Raw genomic sequence first — 18,489 nt, 5'->3', positions numbered from 1 at the left:
CATCATTCTAATTAGCACAAGAACCATGTTGGTAAGAGAAACTCTAGTTGATTCCTCTTAATATTCAATGGGATTATCATTGCTGAATCCCACACTACTAAAATCATTCGCAAGTGATTGGGTGGGGGTAGAATTACTACAGGCCGGAAATCAAACTCAACCATGCATAAAAATACATGGATTTTGAGTGGATTTTGAGGCTAGGAATTCAGTGTTAACAGCATCTCCAGCAGTTTCCTCTTCACTGTCCTGATTTGAAAATTTATTGCCATTTATTTAATGTCACTGGATTAAAATCCTGGAACTCAGAGAGTCATAGAGATGTACAGCATGAAAACAGAACCTTCAGTCCAACTCATCCATGCCGACCAGCTATCCTAAATTAATCTAGTCCCATTTGCCAGCACTTGGCCTATATCTCTCTAAACCCTTCCTATTCATATACCCATCCAGATACCTTCTAAATGTTGTAATTGTACCAGTCTTCACCACTTCCTCTGGCAGCTCATTCCATATACGCATCACCCTCTGTAGGAAAACATTGCCCCTTAGGTCCTTTTTCAATCTTTCCCCTCTCACCTTAAACCAATGCCTTCTAGTTCTGGACTCCCCTACCCTGGGAAAAAGACAATCTATCTATGCCCCTCATGATTTTATAAATTTCTATAACATCATCCCTCAGCTTCTGATGCTGCAAGAAAACAGCCCCAGCCTATTCAGCCTCTCCATATAGCTTAAATCCTCCAACTCTGGCAACATTCTTGTCAATCATTTCTGCACCCTTTAACAACATCTTTCCAATATCAGGGAGATCAGAATTGAATGGAGTATTCCAAAAGTGGCCCAACCAAAGTCCTGTACAGCCACAACATAACATTCCAACTTCTATACTCAATATACTGACCAATAAAGGCATGTGTATTCAATGCTTTCTTCACTACCCTCTCTACCTGTAACACCACCTATAAGGAACTGTGAACCCGCACCCCAAGGTCTCTTTGTTCAGCAATGCTTCACTGTACCCTGCCTTGATTTGCCTTCCCAAAATGCAGCACCTCACATTTATCTAAATGAAACTACATCTGCCACTCCAAGGCCCATTTGCCCATCTGATTAAGGTCCTGTTGCACTCAGAAATAGCCTTCTTCACTGTCCACTACATCACTAATTTTGGTGTCATCTGCAAACTTGCTAATAATTCCTACTGTATTCACATTCAAATTATTTATATAAATGACAAAAAGCAGTGAACCCAATCCTTGTGGCACAGTGTTGGTCACAGGCCTCCAATCCAAAAAAACAACCCTTCATCACTACGCCATATGAACTTCTGTAATCCAAGATTTTGGCTCACCACAACCTTATCAAGGGCAAAATAAAACAGGAAATGTTGCTCAGCCATAGGTTACAGAAGATATAATTACAAAGGATCCAAAGAGCACGTGAAAAATAATTGTTAGAAAAAGCAGCAGATCTGAGGATTGGGAGCACTGTAGAATGCATCAAGTGAGGTCAATAAAGATTGTTCATTAAGGAAAAATAACATATGATAGCACACGCAGGAAACAAAAAAAAACTGACTGTAAAAGCTTCAGACATATGTAAAGAGAAAAAGATTACTGAAAAAAAATGTAGGTTGGTTGTAGTCAAAAATGAAAAAAATTATAATGGGGAACAAAGAAATGGCAGAAGAATGGAGCACATATTTTGATTGTGTCATCACAAAAGAGGGCCCAAGTAATTGCCTAGAAATGTTAGGGAACCAACGGTCTAGTGAGAGGGAAGAATTTAAGAAAATCATTATTTTACCAAGGATGCAGGACTGTCATATGAGAAGAGGTTGGTTTGACTAGGCCTATGTTCACTAAAGTTAAGAATAACGAGAATGAATTCAAGACCATAAGACCATGAGACATAGGAACAGAAATTAGGCCAATCAGCCCATCTGGCCTGCTCCACCATTACATCGTAGCTGGTAAGTTTCTCAACCCCATTTGCCTGCTTTCACCCCATAACCCTTGATCCCCTTGACAATCAAGAATCTATCTATTTCCATCTCAAATATACTCAGTGACCTGGTCTCCACAGCCTTCTGTGGCAGTGAATTCCATAGATTCACCACTCTCTGGCTGAAGATATTTCTCCTTATCTCCATTCTAAAATGTCTTCCCTTTCCTCTAAGGCTGTGCCCTCAGGTCCTAGTCTCTCCTACCAATGGAAACATCTTACCAACATCCACTCTGTCTGAGCCAAACAGTATTCTGTAAGTTTCAATTAGATCTCCCCACATCCTCCTAAGATCCATCGAGTACAGGCCCAGAGTCCTCAAATGTTCCTCATATGTTAAGCTTTTCATTCCTACAACCGTTCTTGTGAATCTCCTTTGAACTTGCTCTAGGGCTAGTACATTCTTCCTGAGATATGGGGTCCAAAACTTGGTAAAATTCCCTAAATGCGGTCTGATTAGAGGCTTATAGAGCCTCAGAAGTACATCCCTGCTTTTATATTCGAGTCCTCTCTAAATAAATGCCAACAATGCTTCAAAACTACTGACTCAACCTGCAAGTTTACCTTGAGAGAATCCTGGTCTAGAGCTCCCAAGTCTCTTTGTACTTCAGATTTCTGAATTTTCTCCCTATTTAAAAAATAGTCTATGCTTCTACTCCTTTTACCAAAGTGCATGACAGCACAATTTCCCATGTTGTATTCCATCTGCCACTTCTTTACCTACTCTCCTAACCTGTCCAAATTCTTCCACAGCCTCCCAATCTCTCCAATGCTACCTGTCCCTCTACCTATCTTTATATTGTCTGCAAACTTAGCCAGAATGCCCTCAGTTCCTTCATCAAAATCATTAGTGTATAAAGTGTAAAGTTATGGTCCCAACACTGACTCTTGTGGAACATCACGAGCTAACAAGAAAAGGCAGATTAGATGCAGGGAGGATGTTTCCTTTGGTTGGGGGAGACTAAATCCAAAGGTCAGAATAGTAGGATACTGAGGAGGCTATTTAGGATTGAGATAAGGAAATATTTCTCTACTCAAAAGGTGGTCATAATGTGGAACTTGCTATCACAGAAAGCTGTGGAGGCCTAGTTGATGAGTTTATATTCAAGAAAGAGAGTAATTTTTATTAGATATTAAAGGCATGGCAGGGTACTGAGAGAATGCAAGAATATGGCATTGAGGTAGAGGACAAGTCATAATCATGCTGAAGGGCTGAGAAGGGTGGATGGATCACATGGCCTACTCCTGCTTTTAGTTTCTCTGTTTCTAATTAGGAATAGGCAACAAATGCTACTTTTGCAGTAATGCCAAGATCCCATGAAACTAAAATAAAATAAATCAATGCAGCCTTAAGAAGGAGTACATGATACAAAATACCTCCTAGGTTCGTACTGAAATTTGTAGTGGGAGAGAAGATGATAGAGTATTTATTTTTATGAGTGCATATGCCTCATACACTGAAGTGCACATAGGAAATTACAAAACACCATGTTATAGGCTTCTCTCACATGATTTATCTGTAGTGCTCCCAGCATGAGTCTTTGCTCTTGAACAGGCAATTAGAAAACTTAATAAACAAAGGATTTTAGCACTGAAAGAGGACAACAAATCTTGTAAGGTCTGGGAGTATCATGGAGTGGAATTGTACTAGTCTGTATGTTATTGCTTGTGGGAATTACTGCATATATATCCTGGTAATTTAATCTTGAACCTCTGGTATGATTATGAATGAAGCAAGACTGCAGACAGAAAAGCTAAAAGCTATAGAATCAGAAAAGCAAGTGATCTCTACATCATAAGCTTATCTGACAGCCTGCAGTTTCTGGATCATTGAGAGAATGAGACAGCGCACTAAGACTGCTTAGAGGGCAATGAGCTCATTAAAAGAGACCCAGGTTTTAAAGGACACAATGACAATTCTACAGCAAGGGACATGAGAATTAGCTGTAGTGAAAATAGAATAAATAACCAACATCAAAATGATCACTTGCTAAACTCCTGTGGAATCAGCAGAATTTTAAACTGCAATTGGCCTTGGCACATCTAGGATAGGGACAGAAAAATGGTCATGTTGAGAAAATTGGCGATGCTTGACTGCTATTCAGTGGCCCCTCCGAGGTTGTATGTTATAATAGAAAACATGCGGGCTGTGGTACCTCCAGGATCAGACAGCCTGACAGTGTCAAGGTTCACAGTGAGTTGAATAATTACCCTTGCTGCTGTACCATTTTATTTTATAACAATTATTTAGGCAAGGTACGAACATATGGCTAACATTAATAGAATATATCCCAACATGTCTTTTGGACAGGAGGGCAGGGAAGAAAACCAGTAAAAAAGGACATCTCAATACCAAGCTGCCATGCTAACAATAGATCATCGTAATTTACTTGTACCTGCATAGGACTTCACAATACAAAAATATCAACTTACATTTATTTCATGCTTTGGACACAGTATAAAATCCCAAGGAACTACACAGGAGCACAGTTTGTCAAATACTGTCACTGAGTAAAAGATGGAGAATATGAGAACAGATTATGAAAAGCATGGTCAAATTAAGGAGAAAGAGATAAACAGATAGCAAAGGTGAGAGATAGTGTCCTACTTCTGAGTTAGAGACTCCAGGTTCATGTCTCACCTCAGGACATGATGGCCAAGGGAGGCGAGGTCATAATGTGACAGGTTAAGTGTCAACCTGTAAATCCTTCTAATGCACACAAACAGCAGAAACAGTAAGATTCACAGTCAGCCTTCTGATAAAAAGAAAGTTACCCCCGCCCCCCGCCGTTACTATCCAAAGGGGTGGCACAGTGGCTAGCACTGCTGCCTCACAGCACCAGGGTCCCAGATTCAATTCCAGCCTTGGGTGACTGTCCTGTGTCTGTGCGGGTTTCCTCCGGATGTTCTGGTTTCCTTTCACAGTCCAAAGATGTGTAGGTCAGGTGAATTGGCCATGCTAAGTTACAGGAGAAAGTGAGGACTGCAGATGCTGGAGATCAGAGCTGAAAATGTGTTGCTGGAAAAGCGCAGCAGTTCAGGCAGCATCCAAGGAACAGGAGAATCGATGTTTCGGGCATAAGCCCTTCTTCAGGATTGAGGAACATCATAGTGTTAGGTGCATTAGTCAGAGGGAAATGGGTCTGGGTGGGTTACTCTTCAGAGGGTAGGTGTGGACTTGTTGGGCCAAAGGGCCTGTTTCCACCCTGTAGGGAATCCAAGCTTCAGACTACATGTTAAAAGTGAATTTTGCCAAAGGAACTTGAGGCTCCCTAAGCGAACCATAAAACACCATTGTAATTTCCATTACACTGCCTCCTGTGGTACCACATTGCTAAGTTATTATTTCCTACTTTTACATCATACTTTTGATAGTCTATTTAATAAGGACAGAAATTGAATGTAAGAACCATATACTTCAATGGGAACAGGTTACCTGCCACAAAGATATATGTTTTGCCCATTCTCAGGTCATCTTTGCTACACTCCAGCCCATCACAGAGTATCACCCAGCAGCTGTATTCTCCGGTGTCTGCAGCTCTTGTATTGGTAACTGTTAGTTGGCTGTACTTTTGCTGCTGTACAATACTGAGAAAAAAAATAGTTTTCACTTTTTATGACCAGGTGAGGAGTGAGAATGAGCTCCTCTCTTATTAAACCCCTCTCTGTCTATTAAGTCACAACAAAGACTTTTATTTAATTCTTCTGGCACATAGTTATCACACTTCAATTAAAATATTCTATAGAAAATAAAGGAACTAATTATTAAAGTATTTTTCAGTGACAGACAAAGAATGTTACTACTACTAACCCGAAGAAAAGGTATAGTAAAACATCAAACACACACAAAAAACTGAAGTATTAGTTTTAAGACAGGAAAGGTGTCTGATACCAACAAGAAAATAAAAGTAAATGTGGATTAAATGTTTTAGAGTCATTGAAACCTGAATTCATGACTGCATAGTTGTCTTGTTTTCTCATTACTAATGAAATTTGAAAAGTCCTGGAGTTCTTGGTAAATGGCTGTTTTCCAAATTGCTTTTACATCAGGTGCTGCTTTCATCTGATTCTGGTATAGGGAGAGAGAGAGAGAACAATCCTTGGTTCTGTTGTTATTAATCCATTGTTCATTTTCTCTTTGTCTTACCAACCAACCAATGGAAATTTGTTTTTTTTATGCCAGAGTTTATTTCCAGTCTTTCTAAGCTGAATACTCTGCAGTCAACTTTTCATCTCCCAATATGAGAAGCCATCGTACATTTCCAGGTGATCATTGCACCCGTTTAGGTCAGTACTTGACTCCTTTGTGACAATACTATGGCTTTAAGAGGTGTATTTTTTGCTTTATTCTTATTAAGAAAGGTTGAGACTCCAAAGCCAATGAACAGCTTGTGAAGCTTTTGGGTTATTTTTTAAAGTTGGAACAATAGAAGTCGCCTGAATGGGTGAGGCCAAGCTCCCAGAGAACCAGAACTAATAGTTTTAGCTATCTGCAGTTGCTGGGGGCTTGAAGCTGGATGTGGAAGCTCTTATTCTCTCTCTCTGTTACAACTAAAAGCAAGGGTTCTGTTCCTGCTGCTAGAATTACATGTGCGACAATCTATTTTACTGAATATGCTTTTTGCCAATGGTGTGTTTATGGGATATACAATGTCGAAACATTTAATTAATAGTAATTAATATATATATTATTTTGTTAAGCATTTTGACAGAGTTACAGTTAAGCCAATTCCTTTCCTTGTATTTTGTTTGCATTTTAACTGTAGTGTAAAAATAAAATGTGTTTTAAATTCGAGCAGTTTGACCAATTGAATTACATCTGGAGCACAACACCTTACACTTACCTTTAAAATCAGAAAAAGTTAGAGTCTAGGCTATCTTCTTGATACATTTTGAGGGGGTTTGGTCTGGTTCATAATAATTTTAAAAATCACTTTCGGATTTTTAGGACATCAAGATGATAAATAGCTTAGAGGGGAACTTGCAAAAGGTGGTGTTCCCATGTATTGCTTGCCCTTGTCTTTCTAGATGGAAGTGATTGTTGGTTTCTGAGATGCTGTCTGAACAGCCATGGTGAACTAGTGCAGTGTTTCTTGTAGATGGTACACACTACTGCTATTGAGCATCCGAGGTGCAGGAAATAGATATGGTGCTAGTCAAGTGGACTGCTTTAACCTACATGGTATCAAGTTTCTTGAGTGTTGTTGAAGCTGCACCCATCCAGGCAAGTGGGGAATATTATATCACATGTTTGATTTGAACCTTGTTAATGGTAGACAGACTTTGTGAAGTCAGGAGGTGAGTTATTCACTACAGGATTCCCAGCTTCTGACCTATTATTGTGGGCACTCTTGTTCATACAGCTAGTCCAGTTCATTTTTTAGTCAATGGTAACCCCCAGGATGTTGATAGTTGGAGATTCAGTGATGATAATGTTACCGAATGTCAAGGGACGATGGTTAGATTGCTTGGCAAGTGAATATTACTTGCCACTTTTCAGCCTAAGTCATGACATTGTCCAGGTCTTGCTGCATTTGAACATGAACTGCTTCAGTATCTGAGGAGTACTTAACTGTGCTGAACATTGTGCAATCCTCAAATGAACATTCTCAGGAGGAAATGTCACTGATGGAGCGGCTGAAGATGGTCGGGCCTCAGACATCACCCTGAGGAACTCCTGCAGAGATGTCCTGGAGCTGAGATGACTGACCTCCAACAACCACAAACATCTTCCTTTGTGCTTGGTATGACTCTAACCTGTGGAGATTTTTTTCCCCTGATTTCCATTGGGTCTAGTGTTGCTAGAGCTCCCTGATGCCACACTCAATGGAACATTGTTAAATTTATCTTTCTTCATTCTATTGACATATCAAAGAAAGGCTTATATTAAATATCTCTGTTTCCTTCAAAAATTGTAAAACAAGAAAAGATAAAACCTGCCATGGAACAGTTCTTTGTTTGCTTAAAATTTGTGCTATTACATTATTTTCCAGTTTTAGTGAATTCCCAGTGAGTTTTGACAAACTGCCAACACTTGCAACAAAATTAATTTTCAGAGAAGTTTGTTTCCATCTCCAAAATTTAATCACATGAAATTGCAGAACAATAGTTCAACTGTACAACCTACATAGTCAGGAGAAAGTGAGGACTGCAGATGCTGGAGATCAGAGTTGAAAGTGTCACATTGGAAAAGCACAGCAGGTCAGGCAGCATCCAAGGAACAGGAGAATTGACGTTTTGGGCGTAAGCCCTTCGTCAGGAATGAAGGGTTGATGAAGAGCTTATGCCTGAAACATCGATTCTCCTGTTTCTCGGATGTTGCCTGACCTACTGTGCTTTTCCAGTGCCACACTTTTCGATTCTCAACCTACATAGTCAAGCAACTGCATTGTATCTGTGATGATATCCCGACATTTCAAATAGTGGGTCTACAGATATCACTCAGGCCCTGCTAAATGTAATGACCATTTTGAAAATTGTTTCCCTGTGTCAGCTGGCCAGTTGAGGGGTGAAGGGATGTAGGTTATCAGGACAGTGCAGTGTGACTATGGCATGTCAAGTTGTAGGTCACAAGGGGATAGATGGAAGGTATTATGGAATGAGTGTCGGGGTGGAAAAAGCAAGGGTAGAAAAAGTTTATGGATATGATTGTAGGTCAGGAACAGCATCTTGAATGGTGTAACATGAAGGACAGAATTGGCTGGGGAAGGCATTAAGAGAACCTTGGGGAGGAGATACCCTCCAATCACAGGGTTGGTTTACCAGACAGGTCACTATTGGAAAGGAAGATAAATACAGAAGACGCTGAAAATACCCCACATCTATGAAGAGTTAATGGATTGAACTTTCTCATCAGTATAAAGACCAATTGCTGGGACAGAAGAGGAACCCTGGGCAGAGTTTACTGGAGGTTAAGAAACTAAAGGTGGGAGCAGCATTTGGCTGAGGATGATGGACCATCTTTCAGTACAGCAAATTCAAACATAAGTGGCCAATGTTGAGGCTGTAGGACATGTAGAGAGGAAGGTGCACTCTTTATTGGTGACTCTTACAGGTGTCCCTAATGCTAAGAAAATGTCAGTGGCAATAGGAAATGGCCCTTAATTGGGCAATCATTTGGCACGATTGACATCCAAGTGTACAGTCACTGATGCTACCAATGTTGCCACCGCTATTAATTTACTGGGATGATGAGAAGGCATAAAGCTCCCCACCTCCCTCCCCGCCTACCTTCTTGGGCTTGGTCAATTTCAATTCAATGTTTCAGCTCTGCAATTCTTCATTCTGCAAAATTAACTGTATTTCTTTTGCCATAGTAACTGCTTGACCTCTGTGTATTTCCAATTTATATTTCAGATTTATATATATTTATAATTCAGATTTCCACATGCCGTTTACCTGAACCTGGAGTGGTTTGAGCTGTTGAGGTAAGGTGGATACGTCCAGCCGATATTATTCCCTTTACAACGCAGCTCAATAGGTTGCCCTGAGGCGAGGATTAATGTCTCTGCTGGTTTCTGGAAGTGGCCTTTATCTAAAACCTGTGTCATGATGAAGGTTGGCTTTAAGTCTTTGTCTAGGAACACCCTCTCCTTTCTCGGTTTTCGACTTTTTAGTTTAAATTTCTTATGTATTACTCTGATTTTATTCTGTCCAACTGCTTTTTGTTTATTTTTTTCATTCCGTTGTGCGATCCTTTTCTCCTTCCTTTGACAATCCCCTAATAAGAAAATATTAAGCATTTTCATAAAGAAGACAAAACAATAAAATCTTACTGAAATTGTTACACAAGCAATATACAGTTTCAGAAATGAATGAAGACCATTGAATGCTTCAGTAATATTTAATCGTGAAATTGCAAAACACTGAGGTTCAGAGGGATTTGAGTATCCTCATTCATGAATCACGAAAACTTAGTATGCAGATACAAGTGATTAGGAACACAAATAAAATGTGGTTGTTTCTTGAAGGGAATGGAATACAAAGTTAGGAATCTTTTGCCGCAGTAGTATGTTGACGAGACCACTGGAGTTTATGTATAGGTTTGGTCCCTTTATTTAAGAAAAGATATGAATGCATTAGAAGCAGTTTAGAGAAGTTTCATTCAACTGATATCTGGAATTGGGGGTTACCTAATGAGGAAAGGTGGACCGGCTGGGTGTTTAAAAGAATGAAAAGTGATAGTATTGAAACATAACACATTGAAGGGACTTGAGAGGGTGAATACTAAAAGGATGTTTCCTGTTTTAAGTGAATGACCATGAATTAGGGGGTGCAATTTAAAATTAAGAGCTCTCCCATTTAAGACAGCGATGAGAACATTTTCTCTCAGAGGGTCAAGAATCTTTTGAAGTTTCTTTCCCAGAGAGCACTGAGGGCAGGGTAATTTAAAGCAAAGGTAGAAGGATTCTTGATAAGCAAGGGGGCGGAAGGTTATTGGAGCTCGATAGAATTCAGAATAGGTAAAGCAGAATTGAAGGGCTCAATGGCCTACTTCTGCTTCTAATTGTGTAAACTGTGAAGAGAACAGTGCAGAAAACTTGGTGGGAGGGTGGAAAGGTGGCAGATGAAGTTCAATGTGGAGAAGTGTGAGGATGATTCATTTCGTTGGAAGAACATGAAGAGACAGTATAAAGGGTTCTATTCTAAAGGGGTCACAGGGTAAACTGACCTGAGTGTGTATATGCTTTTAAAGGTAGCAGGGCAGATTAATACAGTTCCTTGGCCTTAGTTAATTGGAAGAGAAAGGGCAAGAGTAGGAGGTTATGCTGAATTTACCCATGTACAGCAGCGGTTCAGGAAGGCAGTTCATTGCTACCCTTTTCAAGAGCAACAAAGGATGGGTGATAAAAGCTGGCCAAGCCAGCAACACTCATGTTCTGTGATTAAATTTTTAAAAAGAACTTGAATAAGTTACTAGTTAGACCTCAGCTGGAGAATTCTGTGCAGTTCTGGGCACTGCAAGTTAGCAAGGATATGAATGCAGAGAGTGCTGAAGAGCTCTATAAGAATGGCTTCAGAGATGAGAAACTTCACTTAATAATGGTATGTTGAAGATGTCGGGACCTCATTCCTTGGAGAGGAGAAGGCTAAGAGGAGATTTGATAGAATTTTTCAAAATCTTGAGCAGGCTGCACAAAGTAAAGACAGTTGTTTTTTTTTTCCCCTTTTGTTAAAAGGTAAAGAACGAGAAAGCATAGGTTCAAAATGATTTGCAAATGAAGCAAATATGAAGTGCAAAGAAACAAGTAATTAGAATCTGGAATGCACTGCCTGGAAGTGGGGTGGAGGCAGATTCAATCAAGGCATGTAAGAAGGCATAGTATAATTATTGAAATAAAAACAATGTGTACCATTTGTGTAGACCCCTTCTGCACACTCACAAATGTACTCACATCCTTCCCAAAGTTTAGAGCCCAGAACTGTATACAATACTCCAGCTGAGGCCTAATGAGTATCTTACTTAAGTTCATCATAACCTCCTGCTCATGTACTCTTTGCTCTTATTTATAAAGCATAGAATTATACCCTTCATTTATATTATCTCTCCACGTTATTTTGTATCAAAGTACCAAAGTACTTCAGATTTCCAAAACCAGAGGTCACAATTTAAGGATATGGGGTAGGTAATTTAGGACTAAGATGAGATTATTCACAAAGGGAGCAGTGAGGCTGTGGAATTTTCTGCTACAGAAAAACAGTTGAGATCAAATCATTGAATGTTTTCAAGAATGAGTTAAAGATAGTTCTTAGGGCTGAATAGATCAAAGTGTATGAGCAGAAAGTGAGAACAGGGTACAGGCTTATATGACCAACCACATATTGAAAAACAGAGCAGGCTCTCAGCACTGAATAGCTTATTTCTGTTCCCATTTTTTACATTTCTAAGTTTCTATCTCATATTTCTCTGACACGAACTTCAACTGCCACCTATGTGCCCTCCATCGACATTTCAATGTCCTTACAAATTTCTATGCTGTCCTTCTCAAAGTTTACAGTGCTCCCACTTTCAATATCCTTACTACATATTTGAAACAATTCCAAGTACAGACGAGATTTGGAGATGCCAGTGTTGGGCAGAGGTGTACAAAGTTAAAAATCACACAACACCAGATTATAGTCCAACAGGCATAGAATTATACCCTTCATTTATATTATCTCTCCACGTTATTTTGTATCAAAGTACCAAAGTACTTCACATTCCCAAATCCAGAGGTCACAATTTAAGCATATGGGGTAGATAATTTAGGACTAAGATGAGATTATTCACAAAGGGAGCAATGAGGCTGTGGAATTTTCTGCTACAGAAAAACAGTTGAGATCAAATCATTGAATGTTTTCAAGAATGAGTTAATGATAGTTCTTAGGGCTGAATAGATCAAAGTGTATGAGCAGAAAGTGAGAACAGGGTTCAGGCTTATATGACCAACCACATATTGAAAAACAGAGCAGGCTCTCAGCACTGAATAGCTTATTTCTGTTCCCATTTTTTACATTTCTAAGTTTCTATCTCATATTTCTCTGACACGAACTTCAACTGCCACCTATGTGCCCTCCATCGACATTTCAATGTCCTTACAAATTTCTATGCTGTCCTTCTCAAAGTTTACAGTGCTCCCACTTTCAATATCCTTACTACATATTTGAAACAATTCCAAGTACAGACGAGATTTGGAGATGCCAGTGTTGGGCAGAGGTGTACAAAGTTAAAAATCACACAACACCAGGTTATAGTCCAACAGGTTTAATTGGAAGCACTAGCTTTCAGAGCACTGCTCCTTCATCAGGTGGTTATGGAGGACACAATTGTAAAACACAGAATTTATAGCAAGAGTTTACTGTTTGATATAACTGAAATTATACACTGAAAAAAGTTACATTCTCGGGTTAACTTTAACAATTTATTATCAGCCAAGATAATATGATGAAGGTATGCTGCTGTCTGTGTCATAATGTTTAGATTGATTCAAATCTAAAAAAAATAGTTAACAGTCTTACCATGGATTCATGCAGTTGTTGAAAAAAGTACAATGTAACTGTGTAAGTACAAATACACCCCACAAATGTATATGTGTATGTGTGCATGTGGGTTTGTGTGTGTGTGTTTGTCTTGGGTGGAGGGTTGTGAGTGGCTATGAGAGAGAATGTATATGTGTTTGTGTGAGTGTAAAGGGGTCTAAGTCTGTGAGACAGTGCATGTGGGAGTGTGTGTGTCTGTAGGAGTGTCTGTGTGTGTGTGTGGCTGGGGTGGGGGATTATGAGTGTATATGAGAGAGAGTGTATATGTTTGTGTGAATGTAAAGGGGTCTAAGTCTGTGAGAGGGTGCATGTGGGAATGTGGGAGTGTGTGTGTTTGTAGGAGTGTATGTGAGTGTCTGTGTGTGTGTCTGTGTATAGGAATGTCTGTGTGTGCGTGTGTAGGAGTGTGTGTGTGTGTGTGTGTAGGAGTGTCTGTTTGTGTGTATAGTGCAATGGTGATCACCTGTAGTGTGACATGAACCTAAGGGACTGGTTGAGGCCCTCCCTATGGGTGCCGAACTTAGCTATCAGCCTCTGCTCGGCCACTTTTCACTGCTGCCTGTCCTGAAGTCCGCCTTGGAGGATGGTCACCCGAAGGTCCAACGTCGAATCTCCTGGACTACTGAAGTGTTCCCCAACTGGGAGGGAACCCTCCTGTCAGTTGATTGTTGTGCGGTGCCCATTCATCCGTTGCCGTAGCCTCTGCTCAGTTTCACCAATGTACCATGCCTCAGGGCATCCTTACCTGCAACATATAAGATAGACAACGTTGGCTGAGTCACATGAGTACCTGCCATGTACAAGGTGGGAGATGTCCCCACGTGTAATGGTGGTTCCGCGTCCACACTCTGACACATCTTGCAGCATCTACCGTGACAGGGTTGTATGGAGTTGTCATGAAAGCCACACAGCTTGCTATGAGCAATGATCTGTTTGAGGTTTGGTGGTTGCTTAAAGGCGAGCAGTGGAGCTGTGGGGAAGGTCTTGGCGAGGTGCTCATTCTTATTGATAATGTGTTGCAGGCCGCGAAGAACATGGCGTAGTTTTTCGGCTCCTGGGAAGTACTGGACAACGAAGGGTTCCCTGTCGGTTGCAGCTCATGTCTGGCTCCTGAGGAGGTCATTATGGTTCCTTGCTGTAGCACGTCAGAACTGGCGGTCGATGAGTTGAGCATCTTACCCCATTCTTATGAGGGCATCCTTGAGTGCTTCCAAGTGCCCGTCATGTTCCTCCTCATCTGAACAGATCCAGTGTAAGCATGGGGCTGGTCCATAGGGGATGGCTGTTTTAAAATGTTTTGGGTGGAAGCTGGAGAAGTGTAGCATTGTGAGGTTGTCGGTGGGTTTGCGGTAGAGTGTGGTGCTGAGGTCCCCATCCTTGATGGAGATGCACGTGTTCAAGAATGAGACAGATAGTAGAGAGTAGTCCATGGTGAGTTTGAGGTGGGATAAGATTTGTTGATATCACTATGTAGTTTTATCAGTGACTCCTCGCCATGGATCCAGAAGAAGAACATATCATCATTGTACCTGGTGTATAGTGTTGGTTAGAGGTCCTGCGTACAGAACAAGTCTTGATCAAATCTGTGCATGAAGATGTTGTCATATTGGATGCACATTTGGTCCCCGTGGCTGTTCCATGTGTCTGGATGAAGAACTGGTTGTCAAAGGTGAAGAGGCTACAGCAATGGATGAATGGGCACCGCACAACAATCAGCAGGTAGGAGTGTTCCCTCTCAGTTGGAGAACACTTCAGCGGTCCAGGACATTCGATCTCGGACCTTTGGGTGATCATCCTCCAAGGTGGACTTAGGACAAGCAGTAGCGAAACATGGCCGAGCAGAGGATGATTGCTAAGTTCGGTACCAATAGAGAGGGCCTCAACCAGGACCCTGGGTTCATGTCACACTACAGGTGACCACCATTGCACTATACACACACACACACATACACAGGCACTCCTACACACAGACATGCCCACAGATATTCACATACACTCATACTGGCACACTCTCACAGACTTAGACCCCTTTACACTCACACACACACATATACAGTCTCTCTCACAGACACTCACAACCCCTCACCCCAGACACATACACACACACACACAAGCCCACATGCACACACACACACATATGTGCTTGTGGGGTGAATTTGTAATTGTGAGAGTTACATTATACTTTGCTCAAAAACTGTATGAATCCATGTGAGACTCTGTTAACTTACGTTTTAGATTAGAATCAGTCTAAACATTATGCACAGACAACAGCATACAGGGGGCTAACACCTTCAACACATTATCTTGGCTGATAATAAATTGTTAAAGTTAACCTGAGAATGTAACTTTTAAAAAAACCTTTGTGATTTACATATGAAAGAAGTTAAACTAACATGGCCATTCTAACAGATGAGAGACTTAACAAACAATCGAGATATTTTTCAATGTATAATTTCAGTTACATCACACTGTAAACTTTTGTTATAAATTCTGTGTCTTACAATTGTGCCCTCCACAACCACCTGATGAAGGAGCGGTGCTCCGAAAGCTAGTGCTTCCAAGTACAGACAAGGAGGGCTAACAGGTTCATGTAAGAAATTTTCAATCTAGTTTAAAACCAGTTGGAGACCGGAGTCCTTAAACATCATGCAGGCTGAAATTTAAAAGTTTCTCTTTGGAAGGGCTTCTCTCGGAGGTTCAGCCACAACCTGATTCTCTATTTACACTACAGTTCAGCTGTGATACAGAAACCACTGCTTTGGCAGCAAAGTTGCACCGCGACCTCACGTTTTGCTCTCCTTGTTTCTAACATCTGAAGTCCCCAACGGAATTCCCTGGCAATTAGTTTTGAGATATCTATCCTTTGCATACATGTAAATCCAGATGTGCAGCTGTGCCATACACCAGTCAACATTCCCCCCCCACCCCCCAACCCCCTTCACCCCCCTCCTCTCTCTGTCTCTGTGAACCTCAGAGATGAATGGATCTAACTGGGAGGGACCATTCTACCTGGCACTACACACATGCGAAAAATAACGTTCAAACGCATTTGGATAATGCTCATTGATTAGTATTTTGATGTCAGAAGAAAATATTTAACATTTCAATCAGAAGTCCGGGGGGGGGGGGGGGGAGAAACAGACCGAGAGAGCCTTAAGTCAAAGTGAAACACGTCGACACCTTTTCGCCTGTGAAACAGCGACGGTGTCACTTACCCATCTGTAAAAGTAATTCGCAGAAAAACACAAACAGCAAAACGACATAAAACTTCATTTTACAACGTTTCTCAGACGCGAATACTCTGTTAGGAAAGGATATTGTACGGATGTTTGTTTCTCTCGGAATGGTTAACTTTCTGTTAAGAGGCTAGCAGGCTATCTCCGGAGAGATTAGCTGTTTGGTAAAAGCCCACAGCCTGGAAATGGTTGGGATTTTTCAATACGTGTTGAATTCCAAATCAGGTTAATCGGAATAAGATGCTTTTCAAGTCGAGTGAAAGATTTTCTATTCTGCAAGAAGGCTGACCCCTATGGGAAACACAATGCTATAGCTAAATGAGACTGCAGCGTTAACTAACTATAGCTGTAACATTCACAACTATCTACAATACACAGTGCGGTACAGTAGATATCAATGCAACAGGCAAATGCTAGAATTGTAATACAGAGTGACCATCAATACATACCTCTGATATCCAGTTTTTTAAAAAATTACAAGCAGGAAAATGGAGTTTAAGATGATCAAATCAGTCATGATCTTATTGGATGGCAGAACAGACTCAATGGGCTGAATGGCTTATTTCTGCTCCAATGTCTAATGGCCTTATGATCATAATACCATGTAATATGCAACTGCTATAATTGCAATAATATACTGGCACTATTATCTGTGATATGGTCACTGGGTCAAAGTCACAGAACTTCCCTAACTGCACTCAGACTCACTGTTACCAATGATCAATAGCAGGACAAGAATGAAGCCCACCACCACAATCTGAAAGGTAACAAAGGATGAGCAATAAATGTGAACTTTGGCAATGGCATTTACATCTGAAACAAAATGGCTCCCATAGCTATGATAACTACCTGAGACTAATTTGTGGTGATAAGAGTAGAAGAATATATTGCCTTTTTAAATATAGCTGCAGGACACATCAAATGCCAATCAGCATTTATACCTCAGTCAAAGTTTGGCATTTTTTCAGATAACAGAAATGATCAAAAATAATATAAAGATTGTAACTCATAATTGCACTTAGGACCTGAAAAACCAATAAAACCAGAGGTTAATAATATGAAAGGCCATTTGTTTCACAATTTTTGCTGGAGTAATCCAAATCCGAACTCAATGCTTCATTTCCAACATAGTCTTGTACTGGTTTCCTGATTCAAATATTGATCTAATTTCCCATTTCATCCATTCCACACTGAGCCTGAAAGTAGAGAAATCAGATTGTTCTCTAGCCCAAGCTCAATGCAAGTTGGAACAATCCTCATCTTTCACTAAGACACTTCACAGCCTTCCAAAATTAGCACTGAGTTCAACAATTTCAGATCAGAACCAATGCTCTCACTTTGGACAGTAGCTATGCTCATTTTATGAATCAGAGAACAAAGAATGATGTCATTCAGCCTATCATGTCAGTGCTTATTCTCTGATACAAATAGTGAGTAAGTCCCACACACTGACTTTTCTTCTCTAATTCTGCACATCTTTCCTACAGATAAATATCAAATTTCATTTTATAAGCCACATTTGAATCTGCCTCCATCATACTCTCAGAGGCTAGGTCAACATTTATAGACCATCCCTATTTGTCCTGGTAAAGATAGTGGTGAAATGACTTAGATTAGATTCCCTTGAATCACTGCAAACATTCAGTGTAGGAACACCTAGAGTGCTGCTAGGAAGTTCCAGGATTTTCACCCAGTGACTCTAGAACCATTTAGAATACTCCACGTCTATCAAATCTCCTCCCTGAGGAGATCACTCCCAGGTTCAATAGACTTTCTCTATCTGGGGGGAGTACAGGCAAAAGCAATTAGTTCAGAGAAACTTGGATGTATGGAACAATTCAAGGAAGAAGAATAGGCCATTTAGCAAGTACAAAGGGGGCAATTCAGTTGAAGGCCTACCTAGAGGAAGTGGAAGAGGGAACATAAGAAAGCAATTAGAAGAACGAAAGGTGGGCATGGAAAAGGACTTGTGAACAGTATTAGGAAGAATCCTAATATTTTTAATAAATACATTAAAGGGAAAAAGTTAAAAAGTTAACCATGGAAAGAGTAGGGCCTGTTAGGTACCAAGGGAGCAACCTGTAAGTGAAGCCGTAGGATATTGGAAGGGTGTTGAATGAATGCTTCTCTTTGGTCTTCACTCTGGGAAAGGAGGACGTAAGTACAGATATCACAGCTCCCTGAAGTCAGCAGAGCACATGAATAGGATAGGTAAAAACAAGAACTG

General features: G+C 40.5%; 1 protein-coding gene across 2 annotated transcripts in view; it reads right to left on the bottom strand.

Annotated features, from left to right (window-relative positions):
• The window catches only part of pdgfrl (platelet-derived growth factor receptor-like), a 33,188-nt gene extending 16,680 nt beyond the window's left edge, over window positions 1-16,508 (bottom strand). For both annotated transcript variants that reach the window (XM_072570222.1, XM_072570231.1), the window contains exons 1-3: window positions 16,242-16,508; window positions 9,406-9,727; window positions 5,444-5,595 (exon numbers count right to left, since the gene is read on the bottom strand). In XM_072570222.1, coding sequence (XP_072426323.1) covers window positions 5,444-5,595; window positions 9,406-9,727; window positions 16,242-16,299 — 532 coding nt within the window. In that variant the 5' untranslated portion in view covers window positions 16,300-16,508. The remainder of the gene's footprint in view (window positions 1-5,443; window positions 5,596-9,405; window positions 9,728-16,241) is intronic.
• Between the last annotated feature and the right edge of the window lie 1,981 nt (window positions 16,509-18,489).

This window comes from Chiloscyllium punctatum, chromosome 1 (assembly GCF_047496795.1).
Source record: "Chiloscyllium punctatum isolate Juve2018m chromosome 1, sChiPun1.3, whole genome shotgun sequence".
Lineage (NCBI taxonomy): Eukaryota > Metazoa > Chordata > Chondrichthyes > Orectolobiformes > Hemiscylliidae > Chiloscyllium > Chiloscyllium punctatum.
Note: the sequence above shows the minus strand (reverse complement) of the source record. Positions and strands in the feature narration are given on the sequence as shown.